Source organism: Hypomesus nipponensis, chromosome 13 (assembly GCF_054491055.1).
Source record: "Hypomesus nipponensis isolate SF chromosome 13, ASM5449105v1, whole genome shotgun sequence".
In the NCBI taxonomy this organism is placed as follows: domain Eukaryota; kingdom Metazoa; phylum Chordata; class Actinopteri; order Osmeriformes; family Osmeridae; genus Hypomesus; species Hypomesus nipponensis.
Genome location: NC_140373.1, coordinates 9,704,577 through 9,725,827, shown reverse-complemented (window position 1 = coordinate 9,725,827; position 21,251 = coordinate 9,704,577). Strand labels below are relative to the sequence as shown.

Genomic DNA, 21,251 nt, shown 5'->3' with positions numbered 1-21,251 from the left:
CAGAAAATCATTCAAACGGATCATAGCTTCAGGTAGTCTAAACGGATAGATGTGTGTGCGCATGCAAGTGATAATCTCTGTGGTCATTCAGATAAGCCACAGAACCATAAACCGTATAGAAGGTAAAAAAAAAAAAAAAATGGCACTGTTCACGCCACACGTGTTGGGAGGTAAGAGGAGGTGGGCGGGTGTTGACATGTATTAAAGCGGGAGGGAGAGGAGGGGAGACAGAAGAACTGTGAGCAAGCGAGGAGAGGATGAGGGGCCGTCACCACAGAGAGGTGTGTGTCCTCCTGCCTAGCAAAGAGCGGCTGTACTTCACCGTCGGGGTGAGTGGCATGCTTCATGTGGAAGCTGGGTTTGTGTGAATGTCATGTGACAGAGGGAGTTGAAAGAGTGTGTGTGTGTGTGCTTAAAAGTGTGAATTGTGTGTGAGAAGATATGGATCTAGTCTATGTTAATGTGCAACTCCTGTGTGTGTGTGTGTGTGTGTGTGTGTGTGTTTTAAGGTTAAAGCGAAAGGACAGGAGGTGTTCAGCCGTGTGTCTGACCTGCTGGGTGTGAAGGAGCTACACTTCTTTGGACTGAGTGTGCTTCATGGTACTGTATGTTGGGAGCTGGCCAACTGATCAAAATGTATTTGTATGTTGCAGAGTGCTTCACATTTGCCCAGAGAACTAACCCTCCAACACAACAGAAATGTGGTTTTATGTGCAAGAGAACAGTGTTTGGCTTCCTGTGTCTGTTAATACACAGGAAGTGTGAATCAATTTAGATTGGAATGCTCACAGGGAGGGAAGGAGGAACAGTAGACTGATGGTGCACAGATTGGTGAAGACAGTAAAAACAACTGGGGCTGGGCTAAGTGAAGAGCCAGTCCACTTAGCAGAACATTTATATGTCCTTGGTCACCAACATGATTTAAATGATTGTTCTCTCTGAAGTGCTTTATAGTGTCTACCCATCATATGGGTAGACATTCAAAATATACTTTTGTTACTATAATATGGATGTTTTGGACACAGACGTTTTTAATTTCTAAGATGTTGAGCACACACTATTCTTTGCTCCTCTGTTAATTTCCTGTCAGACTGTCAACACCTATTCTTGGATCTGGAACAAAAGCTGGCTAAGTATCTACGAAAGGAAAGGAAGCAATTGAAGGTGAGGTCAAGTTACCACATTTAACAAATCAAAAAAGCCCTAGAGAACCATAGAAGCAAGCCGAGGTGACCCAGGCTTGACGGATCAGGCCCAGGTGTGTCACACTGCCATGTACTGGTTTATTTGTTGTCGCCAGAGAAGCCCTCGTTCAGCCGACGCAGCCGTTTTGCCTGCAGACGTCTCTGTCATCACCAGACCTTGACGTACACCCCTCTTACTGACACACATATTTTTCCTGCTTGCTCGTTACATTGCTTGTTGTAAAAATGTTAATCAAAGCAGCTGTCTTCATGTCCTATTGAGTCTAGATTCCTTAGTCATTCTCTCACCTCACTCAGTCCCATGATGGTTTCTAAAGTAAAAAAAATGAATACATGTCCAACTTGAAATGCCATACGTTCATTCCCTTGTTTCTGTGCAGGATCCTGTTCAGCTCTTCCTCAGAGTACAGTACTATGTTGAGAGTGGTCGCATGATCTTGTGAGTTGCACAACTTCTGTTCTAATCAGTGTTATTTTCCACTGGTTTACATCGGAATGTGCCTAGTACTAACCTTTAGACATTTGAACACAAAAACCAAATGTTTGTTTATCTAATGTCTGATACCTCCTCATTATTCTCGTATCGTTATCAATAAGGAGCAGCAAAGCCCTGACTCTTTACTACGCTGACCTGAGACAGAGGGTCCTCCAATCGCACCAAGGCATCGCACACGAAGATACCATCTTCCGATTAGCAGCTTATGCTCTCCAGGTGGAAGTAGGGGACGTGAGCTCTCTGGAAGAGAGAGATGACAAAGAAAGACAGAAAAGAGGAGCAAGAGACATTAAGGATGAAGGAGTGCAGCTGACAGAGGAACAAGAATGCAGCCATTACTTTCTTCCTGAGGATTTCTTTCCTCCATGGGTATGTGTGAGTGGGACAAGAAAAGCCAGCCGAGAGAGGAGGGAGGGGGGGTGACATGCATTCAAGGCTGCATTCAAACCTTAGTTGCTGTGGTAAGGCCTTAACCTACACGGTGGTAGATGGCCATATATGGTTGTTGACATTGTTCTCACAGTCTGCCCACAGTATGCTTGCTAAGTGTGCACACACACGTTTGTATTTATGTGTTAAGGTAATAAAGCGCCGCGGGCGGGAATACATACTCCAGCACCTTCCAGGCCTTCACGCTGATCTGAGGGGCTTGTCCAGACATGACGCCACCCTCCTTTTTATCAAGGAGGCCAGTGCACTCCAGGATGTCTCTGTCATTTGCTACAGGATGAGCCAGGTCAGAGTGCAAACCCACTGGGGCAGCCAACTGAGTGAAACTGTGTAGGGCCGACCAGTAACACATGCAGTCGCACCATGGTGTGTGGTGCAAACAAACTTGACTAACTTTAAAATGAAACCCAACTAAACCCGAGCCAGACAACTTGTTTCATATCTGCCAAGTTGCAGGTCAGGTTTCTGAAAGCAACTGGATCTTTTCTTTGCCCCGCTGCCTTCCTCTCTCTCTCTCTCTCTCTCTCTCTCTCTCTCTCTCTCTCTCTCTCTCTCTCTCTCTTTCTCTCTCTACCCCCTCTCTCTCCCCGCTTTCTCTCACTCCCCTTCTCTCTCCCCCCCCCCTCTCTCTCTCTCTCTCTCTCTCTCTCTTTCTCTCTCTCCCTCTCCCCCTCTCTCCCCTGCACAGAGTAAAAAGAAGAGGAAGTGCTGCATTCTGCTCGGTGTCTCACTGAGAGGAATGTTCATTTACCAGGTTGGGTAATATTCCAATGATTCATAACAATTAACACTAGTAATCACCCAGCACAGATGAACATGGGTAGAACATACTAGGCCAAAGGTCCATTAAAAATGTCCTGTTTTACTGTTTTGTTGCCACTAAGGAGGTGGATGGAATCCAAACTCTGTTGCATGAGCTCTCCTGGAAAAATATAGACAGATTCACATTCAAGGTTTGTTAAAGATCATGTACACACACCAGGTTTCTGTTTAATCAGACTAGATTCCTTCATTACTTAAGGATTTGCTTGAATCTCATCATGATTGAAATGATACAAAATTTTGAGACAGGGCTGTAGACCTGACAGTAGGAATAATGACACAATTTCTAAGTTTCTACAAGTCCCTTCCTGTGCAAGAGCCAGCACATGCATTGCTACTTTTTAAAGCTATGGCACACAAACGGTCAGACTGAGTTCTACCACAGTGAAGAGAACAACAGGTGGAGAGCACAACCTCTCTGACAGAAAATGAGTCTGAATCAATATTTAGTTAAATAAATCAATACAATCCCCCACCAAACATACCACCCGTTCTCTTCATTTCCCCACAGGGACGCAGGTTGGAGCTGCAAGCAGTGGGGTTTCCCGAGCTACTGTTCTACACCCCATCAGCCTTCCACTCTGTTCACATGCTCAGGCACTTGAGTGACTCACATCGACTCCACATGAACACCAGGGCGTCGGCCGCTCACATACGCAAGCTAGAGGAGAGCCATGGTCAGGTTCTGCCTGCCGATCTCTGAATGGACTCTGTTCATGTTCACTGACTCGTCTTGACGATGAGTCTGTTGCAATGTGGGCAAATAAAAATGTTCTGTCTGCTTGCTTCCTCGCTTCCAGTAAGTACGCTTCATCACGAGGCCTACATCTGTGGCAGAGCAGCCCTCAGCCACCAGTTAAGTCACGGCAGCAGAGGAAGTCAATGTCTTGTGTCCCGTGAAGTAGTTCAGACCAGGATGTGGACAGAAGACATAGAGAACATCTCTCTGAAAGGTGAGAGAAGTGCACGAGCAAACATGACTCCATAAACTGTGTTCAAGATCCGCAGAAGGTCACAAGTATCTGGCACCATATAAAGCATGCAAACACCACCAGTCTGTATCAGCATTATGCTGTGATCCTGTCTGTCTGAAAATCTTTGTTTCCCGTGGTTTAATGAGAACAAACGTCTGACTGTTATCATTGAGAGATTAACATGAAGGGAACAAACCGCAATCAGCACCCAGTTGAAAATGTGTTTAAGCCTGCATTCCCACAAATAGGTTGATAACCAATGTATAGGGATTAGAATCCATGAAAGTACCAATATTACGGATCAACCAAGAATGGTAACATTATCTAGAGAGTAAACAGAAAAATGTACGTGACCCCAGAGATTGAGATGTGTGTGGACGAGCCAGTGGAGGTCTCTGTCGATGACCCGGATAACCTGATGTGGTTGGCTGAACAGTCGGAGGGCGTGTCTGTCAATGACCCAGCTGACCTGATGTGGTTGGCTGAACAGTCGGAAGAGGTCTCTGTGGATGGACCTTTGGTAATGCCAGTATCTCATTGGGCAGGTAAGTCCTATTCACACCACAATCTTGTGAGTTTGTGTGTGTTGCACGGTAGGCGACTGTCCCACGCCTCAGACCCCACTTTTCTTTAGGTTAGTTAGGTTTATAAGATTAGCATAGGTTATCATGTGTATTAGAGGTTTAGTATACTGTATTGTATATTGTATATTAATTTGTATATTTAGGAAGTTATTAGATTTGAGCTTATCATAGATGTAATCTATGTTCTGTGTACTTATGTTATGTTGTGTTGTGCCAGATTGCTTTGTGTTGTGTTGTCCCAAGAATTTCAGTGACCAGTCTGACATTGTGTAATTCTGTGCTTCTGATAACAAAATACTTGAAACTAGTAACAGACCTTCCAGTCCTGCACCTCACAAATCTGTTTATCTTTCAGATGTTGCTATGGAAATGAAACAGGTTGGTGTCATGAGGTCTCTCCTCCCCACCCACTTCCTTTTCATTATTTTTATAAATGTTTTTGTATGTGGCTTTGTTTAAATACTGTAAATGCATGTGCTCCCTTCCTCTCTCTCAATTTTTATTTTTAATTGTTCTCTCTTTTTTCTTTCTTTCTCTCCCTCCCCTCCTCCAACTGCCCCAGGTTTTGAAGTTGAAGGCATTGAAGGTGTGTCTGTGACCGAAGAAAACATTTCTGGAATTTCCCACAGCACTGAATGCATGCACAATATTATCCACTCAATTTTAACATTGTAATATTGAAGTAGGCCTACATCATGTAGGCTACATGTTGTTAGGTAATGATATACGTAGTCATTGTACACTTAATGTAAGTGTTAACTATCAGTGTTTTATTGTGTGCATTTAAATCGACCTTTACCATGTTGTATCACTTTGGCACATCAGGTATAAATGGATGCTAGTCAAGTTTTGAATTATGTTATTCTTTATACCATGTAAGGTAGAGGTACATTATGAATCTGTAAAGATGAAAGTGTGTATAAAAAGTTGTGTTTACTATGACAGTGTCAGTCAAACTAATGTGTCATTGTAGCTAATGCTCTTTTAAAGTTATTGTCCCAACCTAATCATGGCCTTAAATAACATCCATAAAATATTGCCTTTGTCATGGTGGATGACAGACACTCACCCTCACCTTCAGAATCGTGTGGGAGGGATCACACATTATGTCTGCAGAGGGTTAGGGGAGGGGTAAGGGAACCACCCTATAAAGGCATTGGAGGTTTGCTCTTGCTTGCCTCCCACCTTCAGGCCTACTTCAGTGTTGAATCACAGAAAGGGGAACGTGTGAGGGGAACGTCACATAAGACTTGGCAAGTGTCAAACCAATATAACAGCAGAAGCGCATCTTGAAAGAAACGGTATGTTTGTTTTGTTTCCAATAAAAATATATTCCAGTCATAAAGATAGGTTGCTAACCCGTCCCACATATTGTACTGTAGTGGGATGCGTGCTGGTCTTGCTCAACTAACTTTACAATGTATTTGTATTTCACATACATATCTTTATCAGTTTGCAGCTGCATTTGGCCGCGAACTTACGGTGAGTGTCCACTACAGCGGAGCGGAGCAGAGCGTCGTCTTCCAATTCATTTTCAATGAAACCGTGCGTTGACGCTCGCGTACGCTCCCACAATGCCATACACGAGCGTCAACGCCCGGTTTCATTGAAAATGAATTGGAAGCCGACGCTCTGCGCCGCTCCGCTCCGGAACTTCGAGTAAAGACCTCATGCGCTTTCATTCAAAAGACGCTGACACCTTGCCTGCTTTATCACACTTAATGACACTGGCAATGTAATGACAGTGAATGATACAAAACTATAAAGCTAGAAACATAGAAAATGCTATGCAATATATCAGTGGAGAGAGGTAAAACGTTTCAACTGTGTGGGGGGGGGGGGGAGGGGGAGTATCAGTCATTGGCTTATATATGTGGCTCCTACAATTGTCATTCACTTAGTAAGCATACAAAAACACATTCATCATCTCAATCTCATTCTCGATCATCTTAATATGCCCCAAAACACCTTGGGCTGTGTGTTGTGCAAGCTGTTTTATACGACTACAGAATCCTACAGAAACATTTGCTGATGGTGAAGGAAACTGTCCACTCCACACAGTCCGCTCCAAATTCTTCGGGCATGGATAATGTAGACCATGTTAATCCTAGTGAACAATTCAACAGTACTTATCTACTCTGTGTCTGCAGCCTGTACGTGTAATCTTCATGCATAATTGTGTTCCTTCAGATGAACCAAGATTTAGTGATGGTATTGCTCTTTATCCATTTTGTGCCAGTACGTAGTGAAGGTAAGACTTAAAGTAAGATTTAGTGAAAGAATCTTTTAACCAAGTGCCATTTAGTGGCATTTGTATTTCATTTGGTTTATTTCATGCAGTGTCTGACCACGTCCCTCACAGGGTGCCAATATAAAATGAAGACATTCAACATGACAACCCAGTGTGTGTGCTTCAGTGTGATGGGAGGAGATGAGCCCCTCTGTGAGTCTGGGACACCACCTGGAGGGTGCCACGTTCACAGCACACCTGGGAAGCTATGCCTCAAGTGGCCTTCAGCTCAGCAGTTGACATGTCTGATGGGCGATGAATACATCTTTGTCGGTAAGATTTTCTCTCTAATTTACTTTTGGCACGGTTGAGTTCATGATGTTGGCACAGTCCAGTTAAGTGTGTTTATTGTGATTAAGTTCTGTGCATTTCGAGCAAAACTGATAGTGTCCCAGATGACTATATTCTGATCATAGAGATAGAGTAGTGGAACAGAATGTCATAATAGAACCTGTTTGATGTGTCTGTTGCATTTAAAATATGAATGTATTTACGTGTAGGCTATGACAGGATGTCCATCAACTGAGAAACATGTGAACAATGAAAGTTTATATGAACTGTCTTTCCATCCTATCTTAGATGATGAATATGGAGTGTGCGCCAAAGACCAATCAAGTAAGACAGCTTTATTTGGAAATCACTTTGGATTAAAGAATATGCTAAATTAATTAAATGTCAAATGTGAATCTAATATGTTATCTGATGGTTGAGTGTTTGTGTAGAAGTCAGTTCAAGAACATTCCACAATCTCAACATTAATTGTGTAACATCTTCTTTTAGCCGTTAGCTGTAGTAAGGAGTTCTCTGAAGATGGTATGTATCAGTAATATATTCTGGACAATGAGAAATTAAATATGTGTATATAATATATACTGTACATATATATCTACATATTTAATATACACATATTACATTTCTCAGTGTGGTTGTTGTTGTTACACTGTCATTGCAACCCTTGTATAGTCCCTGTCAAACAGTGGTTTGTGAGGAAAAGTCGTAAAAATGGTTACTCACCTCTCAGACTCACATAAATCCATGGTTGCGATTTACTTTATTGCATTAGGTTTCCATTTGTACTCGTGTTTTGATCTCTAGTAATTAAGTATAAATTAAAGTGGTTTTCGTCTTCACTACCTGTCCCCTTCACACTTGGTTTGTTTATTCCGTCACTTAGCAAAAACCTTTCACTTTTGGAACAACCAAGTGGTTGTTAATATGGAAAGGAAACATTTACAAAAGGCTATCATTTGGCTCATCAACTATTATTGACCATGAATGGGTGATGCAGCTGTTAAGCCTGGATTTGTGGTTTCATGTGTTTCAGGGCCCCAGGAAATAAATCATCCTACAGGAAGTACTAAAGCAGTCACATCAGCTGCTGCACATCACTGGTTTGGTAAGTAGTGCGCTTCATGACATCGGTCAGGTTCTAGTAAACTTTCATCAATATTTTTCATCATTTTGATTGATAAGCAAATTCTTGTGTCGTATGGTACTTAAGATCATTACTAATACGATGACAGGTACGCATCAAATGACCCAAACAAAAGCAGTTTTAATGACAGCTTGTGAGTTATGCTTTTACAACAAATGAATGGAAACTGCGCTGATTTTAGAAGGGAAGGACGGGTTCTGGTAATCCACTGTGGCATGCTACAACTTGTACAGTCCAAATCCTATGCTGTACTTCAATCCTTTTTCTGTTTTCCAGGTACCAAAATAATTGCTTTTGGGCTGGTTGGTGTAGCATTGTACTATTGATGACATGTCTTCCATCAACTCATCAGCCCTGCAGTATATCAACCCTGGCTTTCAAGTCATTCATCCTAAGGATTATAGTTTCATCTTCTATCACCAGCCGGCCTGCCAACCAGCCTTGCCAAGTGCCGGCCTAGCCTATCCTGCCTGTCCCATCTGCTTGCTACTGCCCTACAAATACTCAGTCATGAAACCTTTCTGGACCATACCTCCCTGTTCCTGAGTCTATGTTGTGTGCTTGGCTCCACCACCACCCCCGTAATATTTTGTCACGCTCTCACAAAACCCTGTTGCTATTCTTTTGAGTTCTGGATTGATGAGACTATAGCAATTAGCAGATTGGAGAGTCAAACACATGAAACTGACCAGTTCAGACACATCAGCTCTGGCAAAGTATCTGTATGTTACTATGATGACTACATCATACTGTGACTGTCCTCACAGCAAAGTAGGTCACAGTAGAAACCCATATGGATAATCAAACATATTGAACAGATAATAGTAAAGTAATTAGATAAAGATAAAGTAATAGCTGATCTACTGATTGCGATTAACATAAGCACATAGGAAACCCCTTGAACAAATCTCATTACATGTTTACGGTCCATGGTACACATATGGGAGTTTTATGTTGCACATTTTCAAAGATTATAATTTATCTTTAAAGAAATACCTTTATTGAACAGTAGATGGCAATATAACCTAAAATGTCCGATTTTCCCATCACCTGGTACTTGTATAAACGTTCTCAATTGTTTACTCACCAACACTGGAATTTAAGACACTAACCATGTATCTTAATCTACCCAAATTCTGTGCAAATAAACTTTTTTTTAAAGGGAAGTTTGGGCGCCCCTGCGACCCAAAACCGGTTTAACTAATTTAACTAAATTAATTAAATTGTATAATATATAAAGATATAAAATAAATCTAATTTCTCTCACCTCTCGCCTGTTTCTAGTTCCTCCTCCTGTGTGTTCCTCCTTCCCTGCTGCATGTTGAACAGTTTGACAGAGAGCCCATGCTTTACAGACCTTGGTGATTGACAGCAACTTCTGCTGCTAGTGTGTCCATGTGTGTGTGTGTCCATGTGTGTCTGTGTGTGTGTGTGTGCTGCTTGTTTAAGTGGTGTGCATACACCGTGTGCAGTTCTTTGGGTAAAAATCCCCTCTCCCCAACTGAACCTTTGGACCAGTATCGTTCCCAGAAGTGGAATTAAAGGCACAACCCCCATCCGCACACAATTCTGTATTTACTCAGGGGTTAATACATGAGGTGGGGTGAGGGGGATACCAGGACATGTAAACCCCCCTCCCCCTTTTCTTTGTCTCTTTATTTACCTTCTTTATCTCTTGTCTCCTCAACTTCATTTCATATTTCATGTTGGTAGTCGTTTGTTGTCGAATTGGCTGGCAGAGCCACAACCTGAAACCCAGTGACAATATGAACCCCAACATTTGTCAAGAGAGGATTAGCAGAAGCAATGGAGGGAGAGAGAAGAATGAAAAAAAGTGGGAGAAAAGACAAATGAACAAGTGAAAGAGAGGGAGAGAGAGAACGACAGAGATAAAAGTGAAACGGAGAGAAAGTGTGTGTGATAGAAGAACAGATTGTAACATACCGATTGTAAAACAATACTCTTAATGTGTATTTAACACCAGTAAAGCAGACAGCATGTAGTAGACAATGGACCAAATGCAAGAGGCTGCTGAGGGAGTAAGGGAGCAAAAGATAAAAACGAGAGGGGGCTGTCCTTACTTGTTCCCCAGTGTGTGTTTGGAGCTAGTTCCAGGGGGAGGAGGCAGTGTGTGTGTGTGAGAGGGAACCAGAGACAGAGAGAGAGGCACACCGAGAGACAGAGTGAGGCAGCCAAACAGAGAGAGAGAGAGAAAGACAGAGAGAGAGAGAGAAAGCCAGAGAGAGAGAGAGAGAGAGAGAGAGAGAGGAGTCAGTAAGGGCAGCTCCACTCTTCTCCCCTGTCCAGTGTTCTAGTTCAGGGACCATGCTGCAGGGGTGTCATTTAGCCTGGCTCGGGGCTCTCTTCCTGGGGCTGGCCAGCACCCTGGCTGGGGCCTCTGGTTTCCAGCATCACAGCTACGAGGAGATGGTCCGTGCGATGTTTGCCGTGCAGAGCGAGTGTCCCTACATCACCCGGATCTACAGCCTCGGCCACAGCACTGAGGGACGCCACCTTTATGTCCTGGAGTTCAGTGACAACCCCGGGGTCCACGAAGCATGTGAGTACATCTTTACCGTAGGGTTAGGAGTGTGAGTATACCTCTTATTGTTGTCATATATGGATACGTGTGTGTGTGTGTGTGTGTGTGTGTGTGGGGGGGGGGGGGATAGGTATATTGTTTCCTTTATTCACAGTCTTATTGCGGTACAGTGACGTTGTTTAACATTAGTGTCCCAGAATGGGCTCCGGGCTCTTCACCTCTTGTGGCATCCATCCATCCACTTATTGACTGTGCATGTGAAGAGCAGAGTGTTTCTAGGTAGTCTTAAGAGCAGAGAGAGAGAGCCTTGCAGCCAGAAGGAAGCTTTGTATATGGGGGTTGAGGATTAGCCTGGAGAGATGAAACGGTAACTCCATTTTTGGCTGTCTTTGTTTTAGCATAGTTGTGTAATATTTCATTCAGTGTCAGTCATTTGATTATGGCAACACAGTTTGAGTTGTAGCTTTTTCTTGGAAAACTGATGGATGTGTCCCCAACCCCCATACTAGGAAAACAACAGAGAAAGCTTTTTGTAAAAGTATTTAGCACTTCAAATGGAAAGAGTCTCCCTGTGTTTCTGTGTCGAGTGGTTTCACAGTAATGTGTAACTGTCAGGGGGAAAAGGAAAGAGCCAACAGGAGAGAAGCTCGTTTGAAACATCTGCATTTCATTTCAAAAACCAGCTTCTGATTCTGTACGTTCTGTTTGATTCATGTCGACCCATGTGAAACGTTCAGGAGAGGAGAATTTGGACTAATGTTTCTGTACAGATCTTGTTCTGTTAATCACTGAAACCTCTGCAAGTCTCAGCACAGCCACTAAATCAACATCATGGAATTTAGTTGAGCTCTTTAGATGATCTGCGTGCTTTAAATGACTGCTGATTGATGGTATTTAGTTTCTTTTTATGTGGAAACCAGTCACATTATAAACTGGTTACATAGAAATGATTGAGGTAGCTATACTCTCAGAACAACCCAAAGTATGGACAGCATACTCAGCATTCTTCAGCAAAAATATTTTAAAAGAATTCAAAAACTGATTGCAATTTATAATGCCTATAAAAAAAATATGGCTAGATATATGATAGATGAGTATCTGAGAGCACGCCTCTGGGTATCATTTTTTGGCCAGGGCTGAGCTTGCATTTTTTCACCCCAAGTGGAGCCTTCCTTTAGTAGAATGGAAGGATGTGCGCGTGTTCCACAGCCGAAGGTAAGAGAAGTCGAAAAACAGGAAGTGTGTGGATAGACAGGAGGAATTGCTGGGTGACCCTTGTCTTGGTTAATCCAATACAGGAAGTTTATTTTGCTGATTTGGTCACGCGTTGCTGAGTGTGGTCATTCTCGAGCCGATCCCCTGGGAGGCTGACTTTGTCTGCTGGATGTCAGTCCAGTTGTGGGCTTATTAAAGACTCAGGGTCTGTTTCCTGGGCAGGGTTAGGCTAGGTAGGAAATATAGTCCGAGGTAGACACATTTTTGAAGAAAAACAATTGTCTTTAGAGGAAGGTTGGCTGCAGGAAAACTGTCATTAAGTATCACTGGGTTGATCTCATTCTAGATAATGATCCTGAAAATAGCTGCCCATGCCCAGGGTGTCCATTGATTATAGGGATCGAAAATGTACTCCCTATCAGGGTCTGTAAGATTTGGTGCACTTCTGTGGTGGAGGTGGTGGTGAGTTCCCATAGGGAGTGCTGGTGGTAAGTCTGTGTTCAGCTGCCTGCAATTCAATAGCTATTTGTCAAGACAGTCTGTTTAGATAGGTGGCTAAGCCAATCAGTGAGGGATTCCCCAAGACAAGCAGATGAAATTAACCAAAATAATCTACTCAAATTACTGGCACCCCAATTACTTGTGTATTGTTGTTAGTTGTGATTTGCTTTGTAGGTATCATCAGCACTTGTGTCATTTATATAAATCTATTAGCCTTATCAGTTTTTGATTGTGCTACAGTGTTTTATTAATCGGTTTAATTTGGGTGTTACTCTTGATGCGACAAATACCCCATGTATTGACATTTCTTGAATTTCCTCCATTATTTATGCTACTGCGTAGATTTTGCTTTCCACGTCACAAGAATGTCACTGTCCTGATGACACTATGCTATTCAGTGCATGTGACAAATAAACCACGTTCACTTTGACTTGGCTTCATGCACTTACCAGACTGCAAATTGTTTTCGATACAAGTGTTTGCTTAACAGCATGTGTTTTGCAGCTCAGAGGGTCAGTTAGGACTGTAAGAAATGCTTGATCTCTCTACAACATTTCCACGCTGTCATTTTGTAGTACTGCTTGATGAGCCTCAGAGTGTGTGTGTGTGTGTGTGAGTGTGTGTGTGTGTGTGTGTGAGAGAGAGAGAGAGAGTGTGTGTGTGTGTGTGTGTGTGTGTGAGAGAGAGAGAGAGAGAGAGAGAGAGAGAGAGAGAGAGAGAGAGAGTGTGTGTGTGTGTGTGTGTTCACCGTGTTTGAACAGGGGGGTCACTTGTTTTCAGTTTTTGCCTGCTCTGCATTTTAAGCGGACATGACCCTCTCTGACCCCTCGTGACCCCTCTCCCTCTCTGATTGCTCGCCACCTGACTCATGTTTTTCCAGTGGAGCCGGAGTTCAAGTATGTTGGGAACATGCACGGGAACGAGGTGCTGGGCCGCGAGCTGCTCATCCAGCTGTCCCAGTTCCTGTGTGAGGAGTACCGGGCCGGGAACCACCGGATCATGAGGCTGATCCACGACACGCGGATCCACATCCTGCCCTCCATGAACCCAGACGGGTACGAGGTGGCAGCCAGGCAGGTATGCTGATGCTGAGCAGACTGCAGGAGCGGGCCTGTGGAGGGTGGGACGTGCATGAGCACACACGTACACACACACACAGAAACACTCGCGCACACACACAGACACACACAGAGAAACACATACGTACACGCATTGACCCACACAGAAACGGACACACGTTCAGAAACACACGCACACAGACACACAGACACAAACAGGTGTACAGAGCAGTTTTTCTCCATGTCTATTATCATCTCTCATCTACCAAATCCCAAGAAGAATTCTTGGCATCCTCCAGAGGGTAATTACATGAGCCAAAAAACAACACAATACTCTACGACTAACACACTCACATGGTTGCACACACACACTTCACACACACAGCATCTCTTTGAGACTAATTACAGTATATGTAGAGGGACACGTGGTGGCTGCTCCTTTCTTCTAAACAACACACACACACACATACACACACACACACACACACACACACACTGCAAAGTGGTGAACCCATACCACAAATTGGTGTAAAACGTTCAAGTTATGTCAACAGCCCGAGATAAACAACCAGAAAGTCAGCAAAACACTTTTCAAACACCCTGCAGCAACTTAAACATCACTCCAAATAGAAACAAATGTATTGTAGAAGTCAATATTGAATTAGGTTCTAGCATTAGTATTGTTTAAAACACTAGCCTGTGCTGTCCCACTAAGGTTAAGACATACTTTACAGTTCATAGCTGTAATAACTAGACACGTTGGTCTGCTTTTGGTGCACAGGGTCCTGAGATCAACGGTTATCTGGTGGGGAGAGGGAACTCAAGGGATGTGGACCTGAACCGGAACTTTCCTGACCTGAACGCCCTCATGTACTACTACGAGAAGACCAACGGACGTAATCACCACCTGCCCCTGCCCGATAACTGGGAACAACATGTGGGTTATTACTGGGCTTCCAGACACTCAACCACACACACACCTACACACACTCACACTCCATCACACACACACACACAACTCAGACACCCCTCCAGACAAACTCATATTATCCACAGATATCTGCTTCTGTGACTGTGGGTTATGGCATGATGGGGGAGTGTGTGCATGTGAGGGAGACAGTTGCTATGTGTTTTCTACTGTTCTCAATAACAGACATGCTGACTGTCTGGGATACATTATAGTGCTGTCTTGGATTGTGTTGACGTACATAATGTATGATCTGTGTCAAGTTACCCGAGTGGTTGATGATGGGGTGTATTTAGGAGGGCTACCTTCTCCCTAAATCCGGTTTTGGGCAGTTTGAGGCAGAATGATTGGATGATTGACCAAACATAAGCTTGTCACAGATAATTGATAACATAACATGGGTAAGCCTATGTATGTGTACTGTGTCTGTGTGTGTGTTTGTGTGATGTATATGCCTACGTGCATGTGTGTGTGTGTTTGTACACATGGCTTAATATGAGTGAGCTTGCACACGTGTGTGTTACTGTGACTGGGTGGGTGGTGAGGGCTATGCTTGTCTCCCAGTGTGGGGTTACAGATCTCCAAGCCAACTGTGTTGTTCTAACACGAGGTCAAACATGGGCCACAAGTACCTCCAGAATCCAGAACAGGCACAATACGATAGTTTACACAAGAGCTCAATGGCAAGAGCCACAGAGATTTAGGGATCCAGGTCCTGCTAGGGCCACCTGCATTGAAGCTATACTGTACACCCCCAAAAGTACACATCCCTTTTGTCAAGTATTTGCAGTATGGATTGAATTGTATGGTACACATGAAAGCGAACAGTAAAAACCTATGTCCTTCACACCTGTTAACAAGAGATAGGGTTTCACGGGACAAAAAGCACACTTATAAAGACTTCCTCTTGGCCTCGGATGATGGACATGTGGCGATCACTGCTCTGCCAAGAATTTGTTGGTAGGGCAGTGGTGCTTTATATAGCAAAGGTCAGCGAACAGTAGTTATCTACACCGCGCACAATGATGGGATCTCCCCTGAGATCTGAAGGAAGTGAAGCGTGAAGAAGCCTTGGTCTTACCAGACTTCAGGGATTCACAGAGGAATGTTGTTGGATCTTATGAGAGCTTGGTGCCTGTTGGTCCTAATGCTTCTTAAGCTAACATAAGGCCAGTTTTGTCCCTGGAAAAATGGGCTTGGACACTGTCAGACATCCACTGCTGCACATTCGAGTGAATAACTAAATAAAAACAGAACATAAAATCGCTGCCTGCCACAATTACTCACACTCATATTATAGGGATGTTTTATGTATAATTGTCTGACACAGTTATATATGCTTCCTGGGCATCAATATATGGTTACATTTAAACGTTTCTTAGAAAAATGAACAACTGCACTATGGACAGACAAGGGCTGGTGACATTCTTGGCATCCTTTCTTAGTCAAGGTTATTTTCAAACAGACTGTCTGTTCAAGAAATAGTTGTAAGCTACCACCCACAGACTGCGTGTTCCTGGGATAGCTTACAGTATTTACTCAGTGTCTCACAGGAAGGACACTGCATTGCATTGCTTTTGGGTCACGTAACAGTAGTTCTTAGCAAGAAGTGTCATTTCAAAAGCTTTAAATTCAAAAGGGATGTCTATTTGTTGATGTGAAAGAAAAGGAAATCACAACACTATAAAATATATTTGAATCATAATGGCACCTGTTTGTTCTTGCGTATAGGCGTGCACCATCATGTTCTCTGTTACACTAATCCTGGTGACAGGATAGGCCAAAGGGGAGCCTGGTCGTATATTACAATCAACAGATAATAAATATCAGCCAGCCTAAAAACAGACGTTGACTAGGTCAACATTTCAACCTGTGCCCCCAAATATAAAAACCTTCTCTCCAGTTGGATTGGAATTGAACCAACAAAGCAAGACATACGTTTATTATTCTTCCTGTGGGAGACCTGTCTCAGATCTCATTGGGGCTCAAGTTAGCAGAGCATTGCTAGTACACCAAATTAATGACGCCGGTAACACACTGGGGATATAGTAGGTCTGAACTGATAAGACTGGAGTTGACTGTAGACTCTTGTAAAGAGGTGGAATGGTCTGTGGACCGCCCCTCCACCTCCAGCTGAAGCAGGTTTGCTTGTTGTTGAAGTAATCCATCATCACATTTCTTCCCTCTCCCAGGTTGAGCCAGAGACCCTTGCAGTGATCAAATGGATGCAGAACTATAACTTTGTCCTGTCGGCTAACCTGCATGGGGGGGCCGTGGTAGCTAACTACCCCTTTGATAAGTCCCGGGACCCCCGAATCAGGGGCAGGACCACCTACTCTGCCTCCGCTGATGACAAGGTCTTCAAGAAGGTACTGTCAGAAAATGTGAAAGATTAGAAGTGACTGAATGCCAGGCCATTGTTGTACATGTGTACGTGTTCAAGCTTCAACTTCAAGTTTGCCATGTGTACAGTTACATTGGGATTTGTAGTCCTGCTCCTCCCAGCTGTTTCCTATTGGTCTATAAGTTCAAAATCCTAAAGTGTGTATGTGCGTGGGTATGTGTGTTTCTTTACAGTTGGCCAGGACCTACTCGTACGCCCACAGTTGGATGCACAAGGGCTGGAACTGCGGGGACTTCTTTGATGAGGGGATCACTAACGGGGCCAGCTGGTACTCCCTGTCTAAAGGTGAGCAGTTTCCCTGTGGAACACAGTCTCCAGGCTTGGGACAACACCAGCTCATAAAAGAGACCGCCAAGACCACAAACTGTTCAGCCAAGACCATAGTTTGACTAACTGTTTTTTAAGTTGAGTTTGATTGGGGTGAGATAAGTTCTCATTTCTTTTTTACTAACTGCCAGTGCCACTGAGTCGTGTAAAGAAGAAAAAAATTGTGTTTTATGTTTCTCGTGTTGAACTGGTTTGAAGACTTGTTATTTAGTCAAAGACTCATGTAAACTCTCATTATGTAAAACAACCTTTTACTTGAGTAGTTAACCTCGTCTCGACTCCTGACATTTCTGGCAAGCCCCAGTATTCTTTTGGAAAAAGATTTTGTTGACTTTACATTAAGTCGGCATGGTACTTACAGTGCTGTTTACTCCAGCATTGGAATCGGACGATGTGAAAAACGCCCACAGCCTCATTTAACGGGCTTGTGTCATATTTACTCAAACAAATCATTTCTAGGCCACAGTTGAGCCATCTCAGCTAGTGTTACATCCTCAACTTCTCACCAGTACTGAGCATGTGTAACATGTTCTCGTTCTAACGTGTACCACGCTGAACACAACTGAGCAAATCTTCCAAACACAAACAACCCTTTATTTCATTATTATAGTGTAGTTATGTCTGTCTTCAGGAAACAGTCCATATGATGAAAACATGTACGCAAGGAACAGCAGACAGTATGACAATGTGGTTCATTACTTGTTATCCTATAAGAAGCCTGTAATATATTATACATTTACAGTATATACAATTTACTTTGACTGACAATGTTTGTTTTTTTCATGTGTAGGAGTACAGTAAGTCTAGATGACAGATGTCATTTTCACACAACTACAAAATCTGTACAACAATTTAAGCAGAAAAGCATCATCATGATACTGCAGAAAAAAGCATGGATCAGATCCTGACCCCTGGTGAGACCAGACAGGTTTTCACCCACATGTGTCTGTCTGCAGGCATGCAGGACTTTAACTACCTCTACACCAACTGCTTTGAGATCACGCTGGAGCTGAGCTGCGACAAGTTCCCCCCAGCCTCAGCCCTGTCCAGGGAGTGGCTGGGCAACAGAGAGGCCCTGGTCTCCTACCTGGAGCAGGTGAGAAGTCTCCAGCCCAGAGGCCCCTTCACATGCCAGGGGTGTAGGTTAATAATCATCTGGCCGTGAGAGGACATGATAACACTGATATTGTTCTCTGGGAAGAGATCCTTTGTTATGACTGTGAGAGGACCTTGGTGCGTTGGCAACATTCTCCTGTCCCGAGGTTGATATTATGGTGCCGCACTGTCGAGATCCTGCTCGGCAGGAAGGAGGCAGGTTTGCTACTTTGTCAACACATTGTCTAAACCATTCAAAGATTGCCATTGCTTGCTTTGTCTTTGATTCCTACACAACACATCATTCTAGTCAAGAACATTCCCAATAACCCAAACAATTCCCACACAAATACCCCCTCCAAACACTTATACACACACACACACACACACACACACACACACACACACAGAGAGACAAACACACACATTCCTGTAGGATTTGTGCCTTCAATGACGGATTGTGTTCCTGAAACATAGTAGCAGCACCAGGCTCAGAAGATACGTTATTTGACTCCAATTGTGCTGTTTGAATGAAGTACACATCATTTTTTCGACAAAGAACACTCAGTCCTTAAATCTGAACAACACATCCACAAGTCGTCGTATAAAAGCTACTTGTGTTGCCCAGTTACTACCAGATCAGTGTTGCCTGGTAACAACCCTGTACCCTAACCTGTCCTTTACCTCTCCTCCAGGTGCACCATGGGATCAAAGGCATTGTGTATGATGACAACAACAACCCCATCGCCAGCGCTGAGATCTCAGTGGCTGGCATCAACCACGACGTGACCAGTGGTAATGAGAGGGCCAGGGCTTGATGTCACCAGATATTCCCATTGTCCAGTTACTTTCAATTTCAAAATCAGTTTTTTTCTGTGTCACACGTTTCATGTACATCGGACATGTACATTTCCTTGACACTTATTTGAGTTTTAGGGTATTAAGGTAGCGGGAATGATGAGTTTGTCAGGGCATGTAAAACACATTGAGTTAGAGTTCTCTCTAGTGGTGAGTTACTTGAAGCACGCTTTAATGGAGCCTCTCCTGACAGATCAGTAACATAAGAAATACTAACATACAATCCAGTGCAACTTGGTTTTGGATGGTATGATAAGAAGGTAGGTAATATCTCCCCTCTATACTAATTTGCGTGTTAACATGACGTGATCTGTTGATGCTGTTTTGAAGGTGTGGATGGAGACTACTTCAGGCTTCTATTGCCAGGGACCTACACTGTCACAGCGAATGCAAATGGATACCTACCCTCAACCAGCACGGTCACAGTAGGCCCAGCCGAAGCAATACAGGTACGTGGCTCCGTGTGTGTAAGTGTGCGTGTGCACATTCATGCTGGGTAATTCTTTCGATGAATATCTACCTATATATTTCCATTGGTTTATATTTCCAGCTTCATTTTTACCTGAAAACGGCCCCGAAAGACAACAACCTGAACATCAAGAATAACCACGGCAAGAAAAACCTCTCTTCTCCTCCTAAGATCCCTGTGAATCTGGGCCCAAGATGAGACATCTTGGACTGCAGAAGTACTATAACACAGCCACCCCACCAGCTAGAATCAAGACTAACAGGTGGGCCTGCACACAGACTCCCACAAAAGCACATAGTACAAATAAACAGTGAACAACAACTTGTATGATATGATTACTTGTGTCTTTTATAACTTGGTTGTCTGTATAGATACATAATAAGGGATTCAGTAATGACGTAGTTATTTTGTAAGCCTCATATATTTATGTATTAGTATAATTTTACTGTACTGTCTTGAATGATTTTAAGGTCAAGGGAAACTGAATTGCTTATGACTGTAATTTGATGGGAAAAAAAGAATGACAATAAACTCTGTTCAGTATTTTTATTTATTTAATCCGGCATTTTATAAATGAATCATGGAATTGCACTTAGATATGCAACAAAAAGATGCAGCGTTTTGTATTTTACAACAAATCAATACTGTCACTGAGTTATTGATGTATTTGGTTTTAAAAAGATAAGCAAAAATAAAAGTTTCTATGACTTCTATAAAACATGCATTTTTGAATTTCAGCTAGTTAACATTTAATCCTGTCCGGTTATCCAACATCCCTTTTGTTATAGAGGCCAGGCCAAAGTCTCTGATCAACAGGCTTTTGTACCACAAGGTGTCACTACAGTACTGATAATTAAGTGTCTTCCCTCGACCCTTCACGGAAAAGACTGAACCAGATGTGTCAGTGTGTTCAAGCCTTATCAGAAGACATTGAGAATGATTGCTCTAAAGGGTGGTCATGGTGTGAAATAAAAATGTCTAATCTTAAAATGTACAGATACTCCTGTGTCGGTTCATCCAGATTCATCCTTCTTAAATGTACAGTGCCAGCCTGCACCTATGTTACATCCAAAGGTATAACAATGTCATCATTTATGTTTGTCACTCCATTTAAATCAACTTACAGCTACTCAAAACGGGTGCTGTTTCAATGACCCTTCATGCTTCCATCGCAAGTATCCATTAGAAATGTGCTCATGTTCCTTACAGATGGCCCATGTTCTATAAACAATTCCACCGGGCTATACATTGGAATGAAACAGGGGCTCCAGTCTGCGCTTTTGAAAGAGAACTTTCCACTTGTTTTTTGACCACCAGCTTCCAAACACAGTTCAACAATAGCCCACTCTGACAAACAGGAAAGAGGAAAAACGTACTTGAGTGGGCAGACTCAACTTGTGACTGTGAGGTAAAACTCCACTGGTATAGACAAGTATAGACAAAGATAGCGGGGGATTGTTTTCAGCCCATATTTATGAATATAAGTCATTCAAAGTAGCTTGTTCGTAAATGACTGTATGTGATGACCAATAAACATCCATTACTTCCTACTCATACTG

General features: G+C 43.1%; 3 protein-coding genes across 4 annotated transcripts; all 3 read left to right on the top strand.

Moving 5' to 3' along the window:
- The first annotated feature begins 257 nt into the window (after positions 1 to 257).
- Positions 258 to 5,435, top strand: LOC146259939 (FERM domain-containing protein 6-like). The gene is made up of 13 exons (XM_084670770.1): positions 258 to 329; positions 510 to 600; positions 1,091 to 1,164; positions 1,586 to 1,644; positions 1,803 to 2,070; positions 2,282 to 2,437; positions 2,840 to 2,905; positions 3,036 to 3,104; positions 3,485 to 3,650; positions 3,774 to 3,926; positions 4,307 to 4,492; positions 4,887 to 4,909; positions 5,094 to 5,435. The coding sequence occupies exons 1-13, from the start codon at positions 258 to 260 to the stop codon at positions 5,127 to 5,129; spliced, it is 1,419 nt and encodes a 472-aa protein (XP_084526896.1). The 3' UTR covers positions 5,130 to 5,435.
- Positions 5,436 to 5,716: 281 nt separating this feature from the next.
- LOC146259938 (uncharacterized) lies at positions 5,717 to 9,522 on the top strand. 2 transcript variants are annotated; one of them, XM_084669449.1, is made up of 8 exons: positions 5,745 to 5,832; positions 5,984 to 6,013; positions 6,722 to 6,782; positions 6,894 to 7,094; positions 7,401 to 7,436; positions 7,602 to 7,634; positions 8,146 to 8,217; positions 8,533 to 9,522. In XM_084669449.1, the coding sequence occupies exons 3-8, from the start codon at positions 6,722 to 6,724 to the stop codon at positions 8,580 to 8,582; spliced, it is 453 nt and encodes a 150-aa protein (XP_084525575.1). In that variant the 5' UTR covers positions 5,745 to 5,832; positions 5,984 to 6,013; the 3' UTR covers positions 8,583 to 9,522. The 2 variants fall into 2 exon arrangements, with proteins under 2 accessions (XP_084525576.1, XP_084525575.1); XM_084669450.1 differs by lacking the exon at positions 5,984 to 6,013 and having other exon boundaries at positions 5,717 to 5,832.
- Positions 9,523 to 10,410: 888 nt separating this feature from the next.
- cpn1 (carboxypeptidase N, polypeptide 1) lies at positions 10,411 to 20,686 on the top strand. Its single transcript, XM_084669448.1, has 9 exons — positions 10,411 to 10,816; positions 13,395 to 13,591; positions 14,354 to 14,509; positions 16,732 to 16,908; positions 17,117 to 17,228; positions 18,227 to 18,366; positions 19,061 to 19,160; positions 19,554 to 19,672; positions 19,774 to 20,686. Exons 1-9 carry the CDS (start codon positions 10,582 to 10,584, stop codon positions 19,888 to 19,890), a joined length of 1,353 nt encoding a protein of 450 aa, XP_084525574.1. The 5' UTR covers positions 10,411 to 10,581; the 3' UTR covers positions 19,891 to 20,686.
- The last annotated feature ends 565 nt before the right edge of the window (positions 20,687 to 21,251 follow it).

Excerpts from the sequence above, each read along its gene's own strand:
- LOC146259939 (XM_084670770.1), top strand. The coding sequence starts at position 258 with ATGAGGGGCCGTCACCACAGAGAGGTGTGTGTCCTCCTGCCTAGCAAA. Across the intron at positions 330-509 it reads GGCTGTACTTCACCGTCGGG|GTTAAAGCGAAAGGACAGGA; the intron begins GTGAGTGGCATG and ends GTGTGTTTTAAG. Across the intron at positions 3,651-3,773 it reads CAAGCTAGAGGAGAGCCATG|TAAGTACGCTTCATCACGAG; the intron begins GTCAGGTTCTGC and ends CCTCGCTTCCAG.
- cpn1 (XM_084669448.1), top strand. The coding sequence starts at position 10,582 with ATGCTGCAGGGGTGTCATTTAGCCTGGCTCGGGGCTCTCTTCCTGGGG. Across the intron at positions 17,229-18,226 it reads CTGGTACTCCCTGTCTAAAG|GCATGCAGGACTTTAACTAC; the intron begins GTGAGCAGTTTC and ends GTCTGTCTGCAG. Across the intron at positions 19,673-19,773 it reads GCCCAGCCGAAGCAATACAG|CTTCATTTTTACCTGAAAAC; the intron begins GTACGTGGCTCC and ends TTATATTTCCAG.
- LOC146259938 (XM_084669450.1), top strand. The coding sequence starts at position 6,722 with ATGAACCAAGATTTAGTGATGGTATTGCTCTTTATCCATTTTGTGCCA. Across the intron at positions 7,437-7,601 it reads GTGCGCCAAAGACCAATCAA|CCGTTAGCTGTAGTAAGGAG; the intron begins GTAAGACAGCTT and ends ATCTTCTTTTAG. Across the intron at positions 8,218-8,532 it reads TGCTGCACATCACTGGTTTG|GTACCAAAATAATTGCTTTT; the intron begins GTAAGTAGTGCG and ends TCTGTTTTCCAG.